Source organism: Dreissena polymorpha, chromosome 14 (genome assembly GCF_020536995.1).
Source record: "Dreissena polymorpha isolate Duluth1 chromosome 14, UMN_Dpol_1.0, whole genome shotgun sequence".
Taxonomy (NCBI): Eukaryota; Metazoa; Mollusca; class Bivalvia; order Myida; family Dreissenidae; genus Dreissena; species Dreissena polymorpha.
In genome coordinates, this window is record NC_068368.1 from 65,200,042 (window position 1) to 65,222,121 (window position 22,080).

A 22,080-nucleotide genomic window follows, 5' to 3' on the forward strand; every position below is an offset into this window, starting at 1 on the left:
GCTCCAGCACAAGTTCAAAGTCAGAGGAGGAAACCAAACAATCCACATTTCCTGTGATGACAAGGCAAATGGAAAGTCTGAATGCAGAATATAAAGATTTGGCAGTGCAGAGGAGACATTACCACCAGCTCTAGTTCTAGCTCAGAAGATGAATCTGAGGCCAAACCCAAACCAGCAACAACTTCTGCAAAAATTACCGCAGCTGAGACAAAAACGGTTCTGCCAGTGAAATCTTTATCCCCAGTTGAGGCCAAAAAGTCTTCCTCAACTAGTTCTTTGACATCGTCTAGTTCTGATTCTGAATCTGATTCCCAGGCTGATAAGCTAGTACCAAAACCAGTTCAGTCAGTGAAACCTCCATCTCCAGTTGAGGCTAAAAAGCCATCACCTAGCACTTCCTCTGTGACGTCTTCTAGTTCTGATTCTGAGTCAAGTTCAGAGGCTGACAAACCAGTACCAAAACCAAGGACCCCTTCACCTGAACTCAAGAGACCTGAACCCCAAAGAGCAACAGCACCACATGCTGCAAGAGAGTCTTCTGGTTCATCAAGTGATTCAGATTCAAGTTCAGAGGCTGACAAACCAGTACCAAAACCAAGGACCCCTTCACCTGAACTCAAGAAACCTGCAACCCCAATGGCAGCAGCACCACATGCTGCAAGGGAGTCTTCTGGTTCATCAAGTGATTCGGATTCAAGTTCAAGTTTGTCTGATTCTGAAGATAAGTCTCCGGTCAAACAAGATGTGGTAAAGCAAGAAGAGTCTCAACAATCCAGCCCTAAATTGGAGAAGAAACCTTTTGAAATGCGTATGTAATGTTGGTTGTTTTCTTTGTAAATATCAAAACTGTCAAAACTGTATATTCACTTTCTGCATTCTTGATAATGCTGTGATTTTTTAGCGAGGCTGTTTTCGGAGAAAACCCAAGCTATTTTCATAGCCAGCTTGCCGTCCGACGTCTGCCTTAAGCGTCGTGCTAAAACCTTTACATTGGCCATAACTTTTTAAATATTGGAGATAGCACCTTGATATTTGGCATGCATGTGTATCTCATCGAGCTGCACATTTTGAGTGGTAAAATTTCAAGGTGAACATCATCCTTGAAGGTCAAGGCTCGAAAAAACAAAGTCAAGGGAAGTAATAAGCTTTAAATGGACATAGTTATCTGACCTGCCCACGTATATATTTTTGTTAAATAAATCAAAGTGGCCAGTAGGGGAAATTGTGTTCCTGACAAACACATTGTGGTAAAAGGTCAAGGTCATCCTTTATGGTCTACGGTAAAAAATACACATTTAAGGGAAGTAATAAGCTTTAAAAAGGGAGATAATTATTCAATATTGAACATAGCCACTTTATATATTTGGCATGTGTATCTCATGGAGCTGCACATTTCGAGTGGTCAATCACAGTCACGGTAGTGGCTTTCAATTACTTGCTACTAAAAATAGTGATTTGTAAGTGACAATTATTTTCAAGGGAAGTAATTTATATAATTATAAATCTCATATTATATATTTCCTTACCAAGAATTGAAGTTCTTTTCACAGTTACTGTACAGATTTATTATTTTGATTATTTATAACTCAATTGATTGATTTGTAAAAGTGTTTTTTTTAATGATCTAATTATAATTTCTTTGATGTTCATTACATATCTGTGGACTATATATACATGATCAACTCTGGCTATGATCTCTTTTAAACCACTGGCCTTGGTTGTCAGTGATGTCTGACATGGTCATAATTGACTGTGAAACCCGTCCGCCCTCCCCCCCCCCATCCCCTCCGGTTGGACATAATTCAAGGGAAGTAGTAAGCTTTAAAGGGAGATGATTTCTTTACCTGCCAAATGATAAATAGCAATTTTATTTCAAAGTGGCGCATTAGCGGGTCTTGTGTTTCTGACGAACACATCTCTTGATATAATTATCATGTCTTACCTGTTCTAATTTGTGAATGCTAGTTTTCATTAATTACCAATGGACTTATGTCCAAACATACATGATGAACTCTGGCTATGATCTCTTTGATAAACTTGGTTGTTAGTGATGTCTGACTTGGTCATTTTTTACTGTCTACAGACCTCCCCCCCCCCCCCCGGGTTGGATTGGACATATCCAAGGAAAGTAATAAAGCTTTAAAGGGAGATGATGTCTATACCTGCCAAATGATAAATGGCAATTTTATTTCAAAGTGGCGCATTAGGGGGTATTGTGTTTCTGACGAACACATGTCTTGATATAATTATCATATCTTACCTGTTCTAATTTGTGAATGCTAGTTTTCATTAATTACCAATGGACTTATGTCCATACATACATGATGAACTCTGGCTATGATCTCTTTGATAAACCACAGGCCTTGGTTGTCAGTTGGATTGGACATATCCAAGGGAAGTAATAAAGCTTTAAAGGGAGATGATGTCTATACCTGCCAAATGATAAATAGAAATTTTATTTCAAAGTGGCGCAGTAGGGGGCATTGTGTTTCTGACAAACACATCTCTTGTTGGGTCTCTAGGTCAAAGGTCAAGGTCACTGTGACCTCTAAAAAAAATCATTCTGACAAGCTTTCGCAGCCGAGCGTGGCACCCGTTATGCTGTGCTCTTGTTTTCTTTAATTCCTTAATTTGCACAATGTGAAAACATTTAAATGTCTTTTTTTTGTGGTTTTTGCAATAATTAAAGTCTTGCTCTGGGGAAACAGGGTTTACTGCATGTGCATACAAGCCGAATGTGATGTTCCTGATTGCACAATGCACAGGCTTATCTGGGACTCTGTACACACTTGCATTAAGCCCTCTTTTCCAAGAGCAAGGCTCATTTTACTTAAAATAATGTTAACCTGTTATATACTAGGTGGTGGGGGTATTGCGCAACAACGAGACAGGGAAGAAACTGAAGACAGCAGCACTGACTCGAGTTCGAGTTCAGACTCTGAGAGTGACTCTGAGGAAAAGGCTAAACCTAAAACTGGTATGTGAAATAGGTGAACCGCTCTCTGTGACAGTCATAAATTTAGCCGCGTTCTGTGACAACTGGGGCTAAATGCGTGTGCGTTAAGTGTTGTCCCAGATTAGTCAGATTGGTCTGCACAGGCTAATCACAGAGGTCACTCTGCTTTGGTCTGCACAGGCTAATCACAGAGGTCACTTTCTGCACAGGCTAATCACAGAGGTCACTTTCTGCTTTATTGGTATTTTTTGTGAACTAAAGTCTCTTCCTATTGAAAATTCAGTGTAGGCAAAACATGTTGTTCCAGATTAACCTGTGCATATTGCACTGGCTGATCTTCGTTGATTCTATGCACAGGCATTAAGCCCAGTTTTCTCAGAATACAACTCAATTAATGACTGGTCTAACGGTCTTCTAGTCTCTGTAGTCTCTAAAGTCCTACTTTGAAAAAGTTAAAATGGCCAGCCAAAATCAACCACTGGAAGAGCAGTAATATTCATTGACATGAAATGTTGTCATTTTCAAAAAATTACTTTTTTGAACACGTACATGTGTGGATTTGTGATTTTGAGGGGGAAAAATGTGTCTGTCAAAATGTTATTTATTTGTGTTAAATTATTGGATCTGTCAACCCATGAAATTAACAAAAATTTATGTCTCACAATAACACTGGTTATTACAGTATATACTTTACTAGTAGTTTTTGGACTGTGCAGAGTTTTATTGGAAATGTCCATGGTTTATGGATTTATTTGAGTTTGTGAACAGTGCTTTAATCAGAGCTCCAGATAAGGTTTTGTGAAATTCTTAAATTACTACCAGATTTTCAAAAAGAATTCTTAACTCTGAAATTTTATTCTTAACGTTACTACTAAGTTTTGGTAAATGATTTTTGTTCTAAATGACCTAAAAATAAATAATAATGGTTATTTTCATGCACAAAAATCAAAATAAACATACTAGCAACTTTATGTATACGAGTTCAACAGTGTCTTTTCAGTATTATACAATTTAATTTTTCAAATACCTTTATATGCCCAAACTGTGCTTAGATTGCATGCCTTAGATAAATTTTCACATATTTCACAATTAAAACGGGTCTCCCCTTCAATCTTTTCAACGATTTGTAATGGGTGTGGAGATTGGGGGCACATCATTCAATCAAAGCCGTGGAGGTTTAATTGTATTTATTGACGCTGACCAATATAGCCATGACGGAAAAGACCTACACAAAACAATGACAATATTTTACAAACAGAACAAAACAAACGATACTACGAAATATGAATTAAATGAGCTTCTCATTAACTTAAACTAATTCACACACATTTCATAATGCAATAATACACAATGTTCAATAAATGAAAACTGTTTAACTCACCAGGTTGGAATAAACAATGACTATGGACTTGCGTCCTCTAGACGATCTTGGCAAATGCAAGCGCGGTCAGTAATTTCATAATGAAATCAACAGGTGCATTTGAATGACCAATGAAAATCTTGCAACAGATCAATTCTAAATAACGATTGGACATGACCACAATTCCACGAGCTTTCATGGGTGAACGAACACTGGCGAGAGGACGAAATTCACACCAAGAAGTAAATGTATGTTATATGAAAAGGGAGATAACAAATTGACCTGTACTACAGATTAGCCACGGGACTTGTCCCTTCCACTCGTTCAATGTTTTGTTTTTGTGTTAAAGTTTGGACCCGTCGTGTCGCGTTTTTGTTTAGCTTTTCCGACTGTGTCGGCGACTGAACATACAACATCGTATAAGATCTTTTCTATAATGTCTTTCTAAACATTTAACTTCGCATCACTTTGCGTACAATATGTTAAAGGCGTGTTTTTGGACGCTTTGCAATGTTTTTAGGACCCTCTCTGGGCGCCGCCGTTGTTTTTTGACAGATAGACTGTATACGCCGCTTTTATTGGAAAAAATGCGCTTTGCTAATCAAACCCGATAACCATTGTATATAAGCACCGCAAAGATCTTTAATACGCGAAAAGAACTCAATACAAATCGATACGAACTGATGTAAAAATAATATTCGTAACTTGATTTTGTTATTCTTGATGGTACGACAAGATTTTAAAATAAATACGTAACGGACTTAAAAATAATTCGTAATTACGAAAATACGACCCTTATCTGGAGCTCTGCTTTAATCCACCCAAAGGTATTAATATAGGATGTTTCTGTTTGATTGTGTTATTCCACTAGTCCATAGGCTAAGGGACATGGAAGGGTAGGCGTCTCGATCCCGGAATAACTTAAATGTGTTGAGGTTGATCAAACCCAGTAGGTGGATAGAGGGCAATATTGGGAATAGTGACATTATTTTATTATCTTGGTCAAAAATAAAGTTTTGTTGCTATGGTTACAAATAAATGAAAACTGAAATCTCGATCTTGGAACAAATCACAAAAAAGTTTTGAAAGGTTGATGAAACATTTTGTGTACTAAAAGTGCCATATGGTGAAATGCTTAGTTTGGGCTGATATGGATACAGAAGTAATGTGGGAGCAGTGGTCTAATGGTAGGACGCTGGCTTAGGGATCGAGAAGTCCAGGGTTTGCATCCTGCCCTGACCACTGGAATTTCCTTGAGCAAGAAATTTATCCCACAATTCTGCTCCTGGCCACCCAGGTGTATAAATGGGTACCTGTGAGGGAAATAAGCCAATTTGCTGTGGCTGCATACTCAGCGCCAAGATGTTAACGGACGACTTATGTCACCCAGTGATCAGGGACAAAATGTAAAGGGCCTTTGAACGCACATCTTGAGTATGAAAAGGGCGTTATATAAATGTGGTATAAAAAATAGAAAAAAGTTATTCAACATTCCCCGGATAAAGGACTGCTGTTTTGTAAGTTACAATGCTCTTCTCTGTCATAAAATTGAAAACGCATTTAAACAATTTGCTTTTTTGTGGAATTTGTATGTTTCTTGTCAATTGTTTCCATTTTTAATTTCAGTGGAGGAAGGTCAAAGCACTGTCTCTGCTCGCAAAAGTGGCAATTTTTTCTAATTGAAAAAATTATCAATTTATTTTGTTCATCTCTTTTGTATACCTTTTAAAGGGATCTTCTCACGGTTTGGTAAATTGACAAAATTGAAAAAAGTTGTTTCAGATTCGCAAGTTTTCGGTTTAGTTATGATATTTGTGAGGAAACAGTATTACTGAACATTTGCCATGGTCTAATATAGCCATTATATGCATCTTTTGACGATTTAAAAACCTAAAAATTATAAAGCGTTGCAACGCGAAAGGATTGAATAATTTGGAGAGTTCTGTTGTTGTCGTTTAAATTTGTGAAACTAAGAAGATGGCTTATATAACATATAAAATACGCTTCTTATGTGTGCTTGGCAGGATAGCTCAGTTGGCTTATGCGTTTTTACTTCAGGATTTCGGGGGTCACTGGTTCGAGCCTTGCCGCGGGCTACTTTTTTTTCCTTTTTTAAATTTTATTTTTGATTATTTACTGGAGCTTTTAAAATTTAATGTTTACATTTATCAATATAAAGCATTTAATGAAAAACTTCAAAACATGCCAAAATCTGTGAAAAGGCCCCTTTAATAATACGTGTAATATATTTTCTTATTCTGGTTTATATGTATTAAGTGTTCATTAACTTTCAGATTTTACAACCAAAATTCATAATAGATTTAAATTTTACAATTTTTATTTTACGCAAGTTTGTTACACATTTTACAAGTGTAAAACAATTCCAATTTAATTTGAAATGTGTACAATATATAACCATCTTGTAAAATACTACTATATATATGCTCGATGGTTTCGGGAAACAACTACAAGAACAAGCTATTGTTTTTTATTAATTCTTGACTAGTAATTTATACTTTATATGTTGGTTGGAAAAGTAATAAGGTCTATGAAAAAATTTGCTTCAAATTATTGCTAATTATTCCTGGTAGAAAATTAAATCCAATACAAGGATTTACAAACTTCAACGTTATAAGTACAGCTTGTTAGTTTAACATGGAATAGGACTGACCGATTGATAGAATGTTTAATGATACAAACTAAACACATTTTTACAGCAAGTGCATGTATACCTGAACAATATTGTTGACACAATGTCAAGCCTCTGTGTTCATGATCTGCCATGTATAAACCCAGCAAGCTGTCAGGTTAACTGATACAAATAATGGTCAATTAAAATGAGCCTTGATATAAAAATATATCTTGACTACCTTGGCCAAGTTCGAAATCTGGGTCAAGTTTGTCAACAAATAGGTCACCAGGTCAGATCTAACAAATGACTAGTTGTATTATGGCACACTAGATGCCACCTTTATGAGTCAATTCTTTATGTCACATAATCAGAACGTTTATCTTGAATATATTAAGGCTATGTTTCAATTGGGGTCAAGTGGGGTCAAACCTAGGTCACCAGGCCAAGTCATCAATAATTGATGTACCTTGAACTCAGATGAGCCCTTTAAGGCCATCATGGCCCTATTGTTTAACCCTTGCTCCCATAAGAAGCAAAGTGAAAATGGCTTTTGCAACCAGCATAAAACCAGAACAGCCTGCAAGTAACTCGCAGTCTGTTCAGGTTTAATGGTGTTTGCTGCTTATCAGTATCTAAGGGCTGGAGATGAAGCCTTAAAAGCTTGAATCTCTTAAGAAAAGTCTTAATGTAATTGAATATATTTTTCTAAGGGACTATAAATGCGTGAAAATACATATCTCAGTGGTAAAGGGTTAAAGACAGATGATTTTAATTGTTATTGCCTAAGCCATGTATGAGACAGTGTTTGTGGCCGACCATTTATGGCGACTTATCAGCGTAAGTGCAGCAATATGCATGTTAGGCACCTAGTGTAATATTGTGCCATGCAAATAATATAACTTGACATTTTTAACCTCGCCACTGTGTAAACTGTGCCCTTATAATAAGCCTTAAGTGTCTTGGCTTTTATTTTGAAGTCACACATTAAGTAAAAATTAAAAACTGTTGTTAAAAGTAATTGTTTTGTTATTTTATTAATGCTTACAAAATCCAAAATCCCAAATTTAACAATGTAACCTTTTTTGCAAAGAAATAAAAGTGCAAGACTCAAGTTGTTTTGTTGTGAATAAGAATTACATTCTATTACAATTTATAGTAAAAATCAAATGATAATTGGATTTAGTTTAATTGTCATTATTTTTCTTTTAAGAGCAAATTTTCAATTCAAATATTTTCACATTTTTGGGACAAAAACTATTGCCAATTATAAGAGCTTAGAGAACAATGATCAACAAAACAAGAATAGCTGTAGATTTATTTATTACAAATTGTAGACTGCCTATAGCCATTATAAATGGACCGTGCTCTAAGAAAAGGGGGTTAAATGCATGTGTGTTAAGTGTTAACCCAGATTAGCCTGTGCAGTCCACACAGGCTAACCACGGACGACAATTTCCGCTTTTATGGTATATTCTGTTTAAAGAAAGTCTCTTCTACCAAAAATTCAGTTAAGTCGGAAAGTGTCGTCCCTAATTAGCCTGTGCAGACTGCAGACTGCACAGGCTAATATGCGATGGCACTTTACGCACATTCATTAAACCCCTTTGTCACAGAGTGTGGCTCCAATGTCTTCAAGCCCCAGCATCTTCAGATACTGTAAGGCATATAGCGATTAGTCAGTCTGTTCACTTTTCCATCCCCATCTGTCAGTGTGTACCAGTTGGACCCACAATGGCCCAATTTTTAGTAACATCAAGCATTCTTCCTACATAGCTCTGATACTTGCATATATTATGTCTTTGAAAGGTACAAACTCACCTATACCTACTGAACTCATTTTGGCGTACCATGTCGACCCTTTTTGTGTCCCCAACCACTATAGCTCCAACTTTAACATTTTACCATAACTTTTGCAATATTGAAGATAGCACTTCATATTTGGCATGCATGTGTATCTCATGGAGCTGCATATTTTGAGTGGTGAAAGGTCAAGGTCAAGGTAATCCTTCAAGTCCAAAGGTCAAAAATATGGGTCAAAATCGCTCATTTAATGTACTCTTTTGCAATATTGAACATAGCAACTTGATATTTGGCATGCATGTGTATCTCATGGAGCTGCACATTTTAAATGGTGAAAGGTCAAGGTCACCCTTCAAGGTCAAAGGTCAAATTTATGGGGACATAGTGTTTCACAAACACATCGCTTGTTGAACTTGATTATGAAGTGATCATGTTCCAGATAGTAAATTTACAATTCATTAGGACATATAATGATATGGAAAAGGTCAAAACTACGTAACAACATTATTTTTATTTTCCATTGATTTGACTTTTACATGGCACATGCTTGTTATATTATGATGATTGGTCGGTCCGTCCGTCCACCAGATGGTTTCCAGATGATAATTCAAGAACTCTTGGGCCTAGGATCATGAAACTTCATAAGAATATTATCATGACTGGCAGATGACCCCTATTGATTTTCAGGTCACTAGGTCAAAGGTCAAGGTCACAGTGATCCGAAATAGTAAAATGGTTTCCGGATGATAACTCAAGAATTCTTTGGCCTAGGATCATGAAACTTCATAGGTAATTTTGATCATGACTGGTAGATGACCCCTGTTGATTTTCGGGTCACTAGGTCAAAGGTCAAGGTCACAGTGACTCGAAATAGTAAAATGGTTTCCGGATGATAACTCAAGAATGCTTACGCCTAGGATCATTAAACTTCATAGGTACATTGATCATGACCTGTAGATGACCCCTATTTTTCAGGTCAAAGGTCAAGGTCACAGTGACAAAAAACGTATTCACACAATGGCTCCCACTACAACTGACAGCCCATATGAAGGGCATGTGTGTTTTACAAACAGCCCTTGTTCTTGTTTCCTATGTTAGATGTTAATGTTAGCTCCAAGATTATCGCATATGGGTAGATAAAAGTAAAGTAGTGATGTAAAACTTTATTGAAATAAGTGATTTAATGAAATTAGTGATTAAGTGCTTTAATGAATGTATTGATTTAGTGATTTAATGAAATAAGTGGTGTCCAGATTTAATGAAATAAAAGATTGAGTGAGTAGTGATTTAGTTAAATTTGTGATTGAGTGATTAAAGAAGTAGTTAAGTGATTTAATAAAATGAGCAATTTCTCAGACCATTACAAAGTTCCTTTAAGAAGCAGTTGTGAATGCGTGTTGATAAAATATTAATGTTTATGAATATCTTGTTAACCATGGAATTTGAAGAACAAGCACGGTCCACTGGCACAAGTATTTGCAAACCCCAAATTTTGAGCACCCATTTGAAGTAGATAATAAATAATAACTAGCACCTGTCCTTATTTGGGTTAACCCTTTACCACTTAGATATATATTTTGACGCTTGTATAGGCCCTATAAAAATGTGTAATTTAATATAAGACCTTTCTTACAAGATTCAAGTTTTGAGGGCTTCATTTCCAATCCTTTGGTACTGATGAGCAGCGAACAGCATAACTTCTGAACAGACTGCAAGTTACTTGCAGGCTCTTCTGGTTTTATTCTGTTTGCACAAAGCCATTTTTACTTTGCTTCTGAGTGGGAAAGGGTTAAGGTTGGTTGGATGGTCAATTTGTCCATTAGGTGTGACTTTAAGGCAAAGCACATGTGACTCTTTGTGGTTTTTGTATTTATTTTATTTATTATTTTTCTGAATAATTTAGAGAAATTTCAGTGAGAAAAAGTTTTAAGCTTTCAAAATTTGTTTCTTTAATCATACCCTGTTCACACATCAAGTAACTGTGGCACAAAAAGGGTTAATAACAAACATTCTCAATGTATTCCAACAATTTATTTGTGGCAGGTGTTTGTGGTATTTTACAGTACTTTAATTAATTAACTATTACAAACATTACAATCCATTGAATTTGCAAAAATCTTGTCAGGATTGCAGCAGAGATGGTTGATAGAACGCTCTTACTGTCAATGGAAATACAAAATTTGGATTTTCATATCCCCTTGTGTTTTTTTCAGCTACTGATGAAAGTGACCACAATTATGGAGGTAGGAATTGTAGTGTGATTTTTATGCTCCCGGTAGGGTGGCATATAGCAGTTTAACTGTCCGTCAGTCTTCAGTCCGTCCGTCCGTCCATTCTAAAACTTTAACATTTGCCATAACTTTTGCAATATTGAAGATAGCAACTTGATATTTGGCATGCATGTGTATCTCATGGAGCTGCACATTTTGAGTGGTGAAACACCAAGAACATCCTTCAAAGTCAAAGAAAAAAAAAATCCAATGAAGTAGCAAGCTTTGAAGGGAGATAATTTCTATTTATCATTTGGCAGGTACAGATTATTTTTACAAGGGAAGTTATATTTTTTAAAGTGATATAATATTTTATTTTTTTTTATTTAAATCAAAGTGGCCCAGAAGGGGGGCATTGTGTTCCTGACAAACACATCCCTTGTTCTCTTTCAAGCAGTAAGTTTATGATACCTAAATATGTTTAAAAAATATATGGGCCGTGCTCTGTGAAAAAGGGGTTTAATGAATGTGTGTTAGGTGTCATCCCAGATAAGCCCACGCAGTCCTCAAGTCCTCACAGGCTAAACAGGGACGATACTTTCCGCTTTTGGGATATTTTTTGTTTAAAAAAGTCTCTTCTTGGCAAAAATCAAGTGTTAGCACAAAGTGTCGTCCCTGATTAGCCTGTGCGGACATTCCGCCTCCATTGTCTTTTGTTAAGAAGAGATCACCTTTAAATGAAAAATTCCATATACCGGAAAGTGTTGATCCTGATAAGCAGACTGCACAGGCTAATATGAGATGACTCTTTACGCATATATATTGAGACTATTTTTCCCAGAGCCAGTCTGGCTGTTAATAGCATCCTGCCGCCTCCATTTGCAGGCCATGACCCAGACAACGTGGCCCAATCCAGTGGGTCAAAGGACGGAAGTCTAGGCCTGACATCTGTGCCAGCGCCTAAAGCCCATTTTGGAAGCATCTTGCCCATGGTGGAGGGAGATACAGCCCTGGAGCTTAGTGGGGTGAAACTGACTGATTCCCAGGTAAGGAATGAGAGAGATACAGCCATGGAACTTAGTGGGGTGAAACTGATTGATTCCCAGGTAAGAAATGAGGGAAATACAGCCCTGGAGCTTAGTGGGGTGAAACTGATTGATTCCCAGGTAAGGAATGAAATATGTGAGCCTTGTCCTGGGAAAACTGGGCTTAATGCATGTGCGTAGTGTCATGCTGGCACAACGGGAAAGTGTCCTCCCTGATAAGCCTATGCTTAGGCGTACCTGGGGTGACATTTTATGCACATGCGTTAAACCATTTTCCTAAAATTTGGCTCAATTAGTGTTAAAATAGTAAATTGTAACCCACTGGACTTAAGAACTTAAGGCCCCAAAAATGAGGCATCTTTGTGAGTCATTCAAATCAAGGATCTTTATACTAATTATTGCAATGTTAATAAACCACTTCATCACTCACACTAAATAACACCTTTTGTAATGTTCTAACATATTTTAAATGGTTGGCCAACATAAACATGCAATGTGTAGAGTTCAATGATAGGCTTAAAGTAAGAGAGTACTTGTCATAACATTTATTGGCAAATAATTATATAGATTTTTTTCCTATTTTCATTACATCATCTTCTAAAACGGAGAGAAATCTTTTTTAATGAATGCAGCTGGAGTTTCACTTCTTTATATTGCAGATTTTTCACCCATCTGTTTCATTTTCTGTATTTAAACCGGAGAAAGAAAACTATGAAATAACAACTGTTTCCTGCTTATGTGTAATTATATTCCGTTTTTGAGTACAAAATAAGAGATTAGTATATCACTGATATTTTTCCTTTTTTTGCCACATAAAATAAATTAGCCTCGTTCTGGTTAAGCTGGGATGAAAGCCTTTGCATGTGCAGTCTTCACAAAATATGCATTTACATATAATTAAATATATAGAGGATATGCATTTTTAACAGTTTATATACATTGTTTAAGAGTTTAACTAAAGAATTTTGCTGGAATAATGACGTCATTTCGTCAAAAAATGACGTCATTTCACAGTATACAATGAAAATTATCGATATTCTCACTGATAATTTTCACTGTTTAAAACAGTGAAATTATCAGTTTTAATTTACTGATATTTCTCTATAAACCACCAGAAAGCATTAAATAAATGTGTGTCTTTAAGTGAATTATAAAAAATAACCCGCAGACTAATCATGGAAGACACTTACTGCCGACATTGGATTTTTAGCTCACCTGATCGCTCAGGTGAGCTTTTGTGACCGGTCTTTGTCCGTCGTCTGTCGGTCTGTCCTTACATTTGTTCCTAAACACTCAAGAGACCACATTTATTGTTCGATCTTCATGAAACTTGGTCAGAAGCTTCGTCCCAATAAAATCTCGGTCAAGTGTGAAACTGGGTCATGCTGGGTCAAAAACTAGGTCACTAGGTCAAAAAATAGAAAAAAACTTGTAAACACTGTAGAAGTCACATTTCATCCCCAATCTTAATGTAACTTTGTCAAAATGTTTGTCTTAATGATATGTTGGTTGAGTTCAAAAGTGGTTCTGATCCGTTGAAAAACATGGACGCCAGTGGGCGGGGCAGTTTTCCTTATTTGGCTATAGAGAAACCTTGTAAACACTCTGGAAGTCACAATGTTTGCCCAATCATCATGAAAGTTGGTCAAAACATTGGTTTTATTGATATGTTGGACGAGTTTGAAAATGGTCCAGATCGGTGAAAAAACATGGCCGCCAGTGGGCAGGGCATTTTTCTCTATATGTATATAGTGAAAACATGTCAACTCTCTAGAAGTCACATTTTTGGCCCAATTTTCATGAAATTTTGTCAGAACTTTTGTTTCCTAGATACGTGAGTTAAGTTTAAAAATGGTTCCGGTCAGTTTAAAAACATGGTTGCCAGGGGGACAGGGCAGTTTTCTTTATATTTATATAGTAAAAAGGCTTGTTAAACAATCATGAATTAAGGTCATGTAACATGCGAGACAACTCTTCTAAATATTGCCTTTAAGTTTACAGTAGTTACTCCCCTTTGATTATTAATGTTTTCATAATAATACATAGTAGATTTGTGTATCATTTATGTGTTAATTGTTATTCGAGGTTGGATGTTTTTTTTGGCTCACCTGATTGCTCAGGGGAGCTTTTGTGACCCATCTTTGTCCGTCGTCCGTCCACATTTGTTTGTAAACATTCTAGAGGCCACATTTATATTCCGATCTTTATGAAACTTGGTCAGAAGATTTGTTCCAATGAAATCTCGATCGAGTTTGAAACTGGGTCATGCTGGGTCAAAAACTAGGTCACTAGGTCAAAAAAAAAAGAAAAAGCTTGTAAACACTGTAGAAGTCACATTTAATGCTCAATCTTCATGTAACTTTGTCTAAATGTCTGTCTTTATGATATGTTGGCTGAGTTCAAAAGTGGTTCTGGTCTGTTGAAAAACATGGCCGCCAGTGGGCGGGGCAGTTTTCCTAATATGGCTATAGAGAAACCTTGTTAACACTCTAGAAGTCACAATTTTGGCCCAATCATCATGAAAGTTAATGAAAACATTGATTTTATTGATATGTCGGACGAGTATAAAAATGGTCCAGATCGGTGAAAAAACATGGCCGCCAGTGGGCGGGGCATTTTTCTCTATATGTATATAGTGAAAACATGTGAAGTGAAAAAACATGGCCGCCAGTGGGCGGGGCATTTTTCTCTATATGTATATAGTGAAAACATGTGAACACTCTATAAGTCACATTTGTTGCCTAATTTTCATGAAATTTGCTCAGAACATCTATTTGGTTCCGGTCAGTAGAATAACATGGCTGCCGGGGGGGGGCAGTTTTCTTATATCTATATAATAAAAAAAGCTTGTGAACACTCTAGAAGTCACATTTGTTGCCCAATCATCATAAAACTTGGTGAAAAGATTGGTTTTATATATATCTCAGATGAGTTTGCAAATGGTCCTGATGGGTCAATAAACATGGCTGCCAGGGGGGGTGGGGCAGTTTTCCTTATGTGACTATATTAAGAGAAACCTTGTGATTGAATACTATGGAAGTCACATATTTTGCCTTATCATCATGAAACTTAGTCAATACATTGGTTTTATTGATTTTTTGGACAAGTTGGAAAATGGCTCAGATTGGTGAAACACACTTTTTAGCTCACCTGATTGCTCATGTGAGGTTTTAGGATTGGTCTTTGTCCGCTGACCGTCTGTCCACATTTGGTTTGTAAACTCTTTAGCACTCACATTTCTCAAGCATTCTTTATCAAAGTTGCTGAAAGATCTCAGTCAAGTTTGATTATAGGTCACCATTTCAAATCTTACAAATACAAAAACATTCTACGCCACAGTTTTGGTTCAATAATGATGAAACTTGACCAGGATGTTTGTCTGGTCAATATCTAGGTCAAGTTTGACATTAGGTAAAGATTGAATGAACCGACTCCTCTCAGGTGAGCGAATTAGGGCCATCTTGGCCCTCTTGCTTTGTTAAGATGAGAATTTCTTTAAACGAAAATTCTATACAAGCGGACTGCACATACTAATCTGAGATTACATTTTACACACATCTATTAAGACAAGTTTTCCAAGCACTTTTCCAATTATTGATAACTCCATTTTCAGGTGGCGGAGTTATCAAACTTCATCACTAAGAATCATGACCTAAAATCGGTGACTCTGCGAAACTCTGCCCTGGAGGACACTTCCTTCCTCAGTCTGGCCCGGGCCCTACAGATGAGCCCCTCTAACCCCTCCATTGTGAACCTGGGCCTTAACAATCTCGGGCCCGATTCCATGACTGCCTTTGCAAATGTTATCAAGAACAAACCAGCCATGGAAGTGATTATGTAAGCCTAACGTTTTGATTTAAGAAATACTGTTAAATGTTTATTTTTTTAGGGACATAAATATAGTATAAATATAAAGTTATTAATTATGATTGCAACATATATCTTGCAATATAGATATTTCTGTGTATTTTTATGTTATTTAGAATATTTCAAAACTAAAATAAGGCGGTGATGCATTTTGTATTACAAGGTTTTTATCTTATAGATTTTTCTATATTTCACTACTAAGCATAAATTGAAACAAAGGATTAACAGATGGTGTGTTTCTTGTTCCAGCCTGAATGGTAATCCATTGGGTGACGTAGGCTGCAAACTGCTCTGTGACGCACTCATAAAAACCAAGGACCCGTTCCCATTCTTACGGCGCACCTCCGGGTACCTTTCACCTGCTGAGGCACGGCAACAAAAGGACCAGGGCAAAGAGGTCAAATACGATTCACACAATGATGAGGGATGTAATCTAAAGCAGCTTGATTTGTCCGAAACGAAAATAGGCGACGCAGGCATTGGGGAAATTTCACGCTTTTTGGATTCAAATAAAACTCTGACATCGCTAAGTTTGAACGGTAATACGGCTGTGACTGCCTCCGGATGGGAGCGCCTGGGCCAAGCTATGAAGAAGAATACTACGCTGAAATCAATGTCAATAGACCATGCAGGAATAGGCGACACAGGGTTAGAGGGCCTGGTTAAGGGGCTGAGGGTCAACGTGGGTTTGAGATCACTGGAACTGGAGCATGCGGGGCTGACAGAGAAAGGGGGACTGATCCTGAGGGACCTGGTGAAAGGGAATACATCCATAGTTGACCTCTCTATCACCAGAGGGAATGATATTTCAGAAAACATGGTAGAGGAAATCAGAAAGTATCTGGCTCTTAATAGAAGTATGCTGAGCTAATAATATTTGCCTTTATTTTATTTTAATACTATTTTTTTTTTTTTTCAAGTTTTACACTTTGTCTAGCTAGTTTAAAGTTATAAGCAAATAGTTTTGGTATAAACAACAGATTTTGTTATAGATAAACTTGCTTAAAAATGTTTTCTACAATAATCATGAAAAAAACACTTATTTTAATTGCACACTTAAATATAATATTTATAAAAATTAAGACTATATATACATATTAATTTCATACACATACAATTTATATGTATTTTTAATGCATGCATTTGTAGGACTGTACATGTTGTCACATTAATAGATAGTAAAATTTGTTTCACAGTTTCCAATTTTGACAAAATCATACACCCAGATTGTATAGATATAATACATTCTAAAAATGCTAAATAAATATATAACTAAATAAGGTGAGTTTCCTCTGTTCCAAAACTTTGCCTTAAAATGTTGTTTCTTGGTTAGGCAACAGAGAAATCATAAAAAACAACTGAATTAAAAAAAAGCAAATTTTTTTCTAAAAAATATAAAGATTTGTTCCTTGAATGGATTTTATTGATTTCGTTTTTCTGCACAATTTTTTATGGTATTTTAATTTCATGGTGCATGACTAGAACAACGTTACCTATTTCAATAGTGTCACTGTAGAGTCTGCTAGTCTTTATGTGTTTGTATCTGAGACCGATGTTATGTGTATGAGCTGCGGTCTGTGAAAAGGGGGTTTAATGCTTAATGCATGTATGAAAAAGGCTCATCAGGGACGGCACTTTCTGCCTAAACTGATTTTTTTTGCTAAGAAGAGACTTTCTGTAAACGAAAAATATCATTAAAGCTCAAAGTGTTGTCCCTGATTAGCCTGTGCAGTCTGCACTGGCTAATCTGAGGTGGCATTTTGGGCACAAACATCAAACCCCATTTCACAGAGCATGCTCCATATTATGTTTGTTTTTTCATGTTTCTTGCTGTCTGGCATCATTTTTAGTTACTACATTTATAGATTCACTTAAAATGTATTATGTTCTTCATTCATTGCCCTAGTATGTATTTTAAGTAGTTTGTTATGCAAAATTGATTTCTTTGGGAAAATACTTTACAGGATCATATTCTTTTTGTTGACATTATGGCTAGTTGTTTGTAAACATATCTTTGCGACAATATTTAAGTGTGTGTTTGTTTAGTGCAAAATAATCTGATACCAATAGTTGATCCTTTGTATGCATTGCTATTTATATCTGTGTTTGTTAAGGCTTCATCAAAATAAACTAGACACATGTTTGACAGTGAGTGGACAGTAATGATGTTAACCCTATGCATGCTGGGAAAATTTTTCGTCTGCTAAAATGTTGTCATTGTTAGCATTTTCTTCATTTTTTTTCAAAGAATACTATAAGAATAGCAAGCAGTATGGATCCTGATGAGACGCCACGTTCTGTGGCCTCTCATCTGGATTCAAACTGTTTGCAAAGGCCTTCAAAATTCGATTCCAGCATTTAAAGAGTTAAAAAGTAAATTAACAGCATTGCATGATTTAATGTTACTATCAACTTTTATTGAAACATTTGTTTCAATACCTCAATGCTAGGGATTTTATTCTAGATGTGTAGTATGCTCCAAGTAATATTGCAACATAATTTCATTCATTTGCTCTTTTTTCTGTGTATTTTAGATTTTGTTATTTTGTGATGAACTGAAAGCATTTATAGTTAATGTTCACGGTCATGTAGGTAATTTTAGCTGCAAAACATCAAAGCTCTAGCTTGTTAAAGTGGATAATGTCTCTTAAAAACAAGATGTTGTTGAAAATTTGCTTATGACTGACTTTCAAAGGTATAATAAGTACATTTCTTATACTTTAAAGTGCCAGTCCACAAGTTCTTAAAAAATAATTATGCAGAAATATTTATATGGATATGTTACAAATATGAACCCATCAGAATAATAATGTGATAATAATCATATAGTTTCTACACATGGTGTGCGATACTTGGAATAAATCGAGTGAGTTCAATAATTTTAATTTTATTAAATTAGCATACAATAAAGTACATACTCTGTTCAGAAATACCTCATTCAAACTGAAACACAATGTCTTCCTAACAAACCAAACAGATTTTAGTGAAGTAAAGTTGTTTTCTTTCATTTGAACTGAAGACACATTAGCATGTGTTGAGTAACTGAGAACTTGTTTGTGTTGATTTTGTGTGAAGACTGATCTACCAGTTAAACATAAACCTCTGGAAAAATGACAAATGCAAATTTTTCCTGTGTTTTTGTTGTTCTAAAATCAGAAATCCACAAAAAAGCGATTTTTTTTAAACCACAAAGTGTTGTTCTTAAGAATATGAATGATTTTACAGTATTTTGATTACACAGCGGCTTCCAACTTGTTGTAATTATTTGAACTTAAATGTTTTGCTCATTGTAAGTATTTTCGGTAAATTGTGATATTTTGTGACATTCAATCATGGATACAAAGTTGGGTGTGTTTACAGCAATGTTGTCATTGTTTACAGTGGTAATGTTCCTGTAAATATCATTTTAAGATTTGCAATCTATGTTAAATATTCTGTATGTATATGGTTGTGTGATTGCAACAATGGATTGAATGCGCTGTTAGTTAATTGTTACACATGCATAGAATTATTGTCTGTGATCACTTATTAAAAAAGTATTTTTATAAATGTAATGAACAGTTTTATTTTTTAATCATTGTTGTTAAATTTGCTTTTTACAGTTAATTTAGTTCTTTGACTTTTAACAGGTGAACAATTAGTGAATTGTCTAAGTGGTAACATGGCACCGTGTATTTGCATATGGCAATGATTATTATCTATGCGAGCCGTGCTCTGGGAAAATGGGGCTTGATGCATGTGCATTAAGTATCATACCTGATTAGACTGTGTAGTCTGAACAGGCTAATCAGGGAGGACACTTTCCGCTTGTAAGGTATTATAGTTAAATGAAGTCTTTTAACAAAGATCCAGTTTAGGCAGAAATGTTGTCCATGCACAGACTAGCTAATCTGTGACACCACTTGTTGCTGATGCATTTAGCCCTGTTTTCCAAGAGCAACCCCTATTTTTTCACTTGATGCTTCCTAGAGATTTTTAAATGGATAAAAACATGAAGTTTATGGCATTTATTATGGTAGGAACTTTTTTTCAGGTCATTTTATTGTTTTGGTAAATAATTATGTTTAATTATGTTTAAATCTCTTTTACCTTACTTAATTAGTCTACTACAGTAAATTGAATTGTGTTAGGTTTTTATGTCCCCCACCACTCTAGTGGGGGACATATTGTTTTTGCGCTGTCCATTGGTTTGTTTGTTTGTTTGCCCCAACTTTAACATTTTGCAATAACTTTTGCAATATTGAAGATAGCAACTTCATATTTGACATGCATGTGTCTCTCATGGAGCTGCACATTTTGAGTGGTGAAAGGTCAAGGTCCTCCTTCAAGGTCAAAAGTCAAAAAAACAAATCCAAGGAAAGTAATAAGCTTTAAAGGGAGATATTATCTGAACCTGCCAAATGATAAAAACAATAAAAATTAAATCAAAGCTGCGCAGTAGTGTATCTGACAAACACATTTCTTGTTTATTATGATTTATGCTAGATCTGTGATATGTAGGAGTTTTACAAGTTGTTTCGATTTTGCTTTAGTACTTTTTTGGTAGATGTTTTGATGTCTTTATTTTTAATTAGTTTGTAGTCAGTTTACACTGTTTTACAGGGTTTTTTAATCAGTAAGAAAGGAAACGACACTTATGAGGTATTTCAAGTATTCTTTAGTAAAATTATATTTGTATTTGATAAATTGGAATTATTTTTATTATGCTAAAACTATAAGAATTCCATGCCACCATAAATTGAAACATGAATTTTGCTTATTTCTTTGTTCCATCAAGTTAACACTAATTTAGATCACTAAAGATGTGAAGCTAAGCATAGATTAATGTTAATACTTAATATGACACATACCCTGTTTGTATGAAATTTTGAACAACGATGCTTGAAGATATTTGTTAATTGCTCTAGGTTTGGTCGTATATCACAGAATTCTGTAAATCAATTTACTTTTTCATGTACCGAAATGGTCTGTTCACATGCGATTGTTGTTTTACGTAGATAATGATAACTTAAGTGGCATTTGAACATTTTGAACAGAAATCATTTCATATGCATGCACAAAATGATCTGATATTTTCACTGGTAAGGTTAAAGCGGGTATATACGATTTTGTCAAATATTTATGAATTTCTATAAACTATGTAAAAAACTTATTATATATATATTTCAATATAAATAAAAATAAAAGTTAAGAAGAACATGTGTCGAAAAATTCGAAATAAGCCAGATATTTAATTCTGAAATTGAAAACGGCTGTACAGCCGAATTCGCCAGCATGTATACCATACATGTACGATGTGCATCTAAAATTAGTTTAACGGTTTATTTGAATTCCTGCAACGATATCTATTCATACGACACACGAACACTATCTCCGATCCTAAAACAAAGACGAATGCTTCGGTTATTGTAGGAAAATATGTACGTCACTATCGGCTCGGGGCGCTAATTTGTCTTTGCTGCATTTTATGAAATTCGGCTTTAATGTTTAATTTTTCTTGCCTATTTTGTGTTATTGTGACATATTTTATCAATATATTACTATTAAACACATATAAAAAATCGTATATACCCGCTTTAACAAAAGTGAGATTTTGTACATGTATTATGTTTCCTTATATAGATATGGATCTGACGGTAGTTGCATTGGCTGAAGTCTTTACACATTTTGCATTTTATTGCTTTATTGTATTCTTAGTCTGTAATAAAGGTAAAATAACTTACACTTCATAGTTTTCTGTTACACAAGTGTTTCCCAAAATGTTGAAACAACTCATTAGTCTTAAAACAATTTGAAGAATGTTTTAAAAGGGCATATCAATTTCCAAATAAATACTGGCACATGTTAGAACATTGAATATTCCTGAGTTAAGCAAACGTATTTATCGTAGTTTAGGAAAAAAACTGGTGGTTTGATTTTATTATAATGGTCAGCGTAATATATATGGGAACAACTTTTGTTATTAAAAAAGACAAGAGCTATGTATTGCATTCCTGTTTTGGAAAATGTCAATATTCCACTCTCAAGAAAGTTAGTGCTTTTAAAACATCCTTGAATATTGCACACTGGTATCAAATCTTAAAGAGCTTTACTTAGCTCTTTGCAATCTTTCATTTCAATCATTTATCAACACATTCCTTCTGAATTTGTTTGTAAACCAAGTCAGAAAGAATACACTTATAACATAAAAAATAGTATTTCTTCATTTC

At 35.3% G+C, this 22,080-nt stretch overlaps 1 protein-coding gene across 1 annotated transcript; it reads left to right on the plus strand.

Annotated features, from left to right (window-relative positions):
• The first annotated feature begins 75 nt into the window (after window positions 1-75).
• On the plus strand, window positions 76-21,593 carry LOC127856846 (uncharacterized). The gene is made up of 6 exons (XM_052392990.1): window positions 76-808; window positions 2,861-2,977; window positions 10,962-10,991; window positions 11,844-12,004; window positions 15,618-15,841; window positions 16,121-21,593. Exons 1-6 carry the CDS (start codon window positions 82-84, stop codon window positions 16,740-16,742), a joined length of 1,881 nt encoding a protein of 626 aa, XP_052248950.1. The 5' UTR covers window positions 76-81; the 3' UTR covers window positions 16,743-21,593.
• The last annotated feature ends 487 nt before the right edge of the window (window positions 21,594-22,080 follow it).

What these genes read in the sequence shown, in the direction of transcription:
- LOC127856846 (XM_052392990.1), top strand. Translation starts at nt 82, where the DNA reads ATGCAGAATATAAAGATTTGGCAGTGCAGAGGAGACATTACCACCAGC. An exon ending in AAAGGCTAAACCTAAAACTG is followed by an intron (nt 2,978 to 10,961) that starts GTATGTGAAATA and finishes TGTTTTTTTCAG; the next exon opens with CTACTGATGAAAGTGACCAC. An exon ending in CCAGCCATGGAAGTGATTAT is followed by an intron (nt 15,842 to 16,120) that starts GTAAGCCTAACG and finishes TTCTTGTTCCAG; the next exon opens with CCTGAATGGTAATCCATTGG.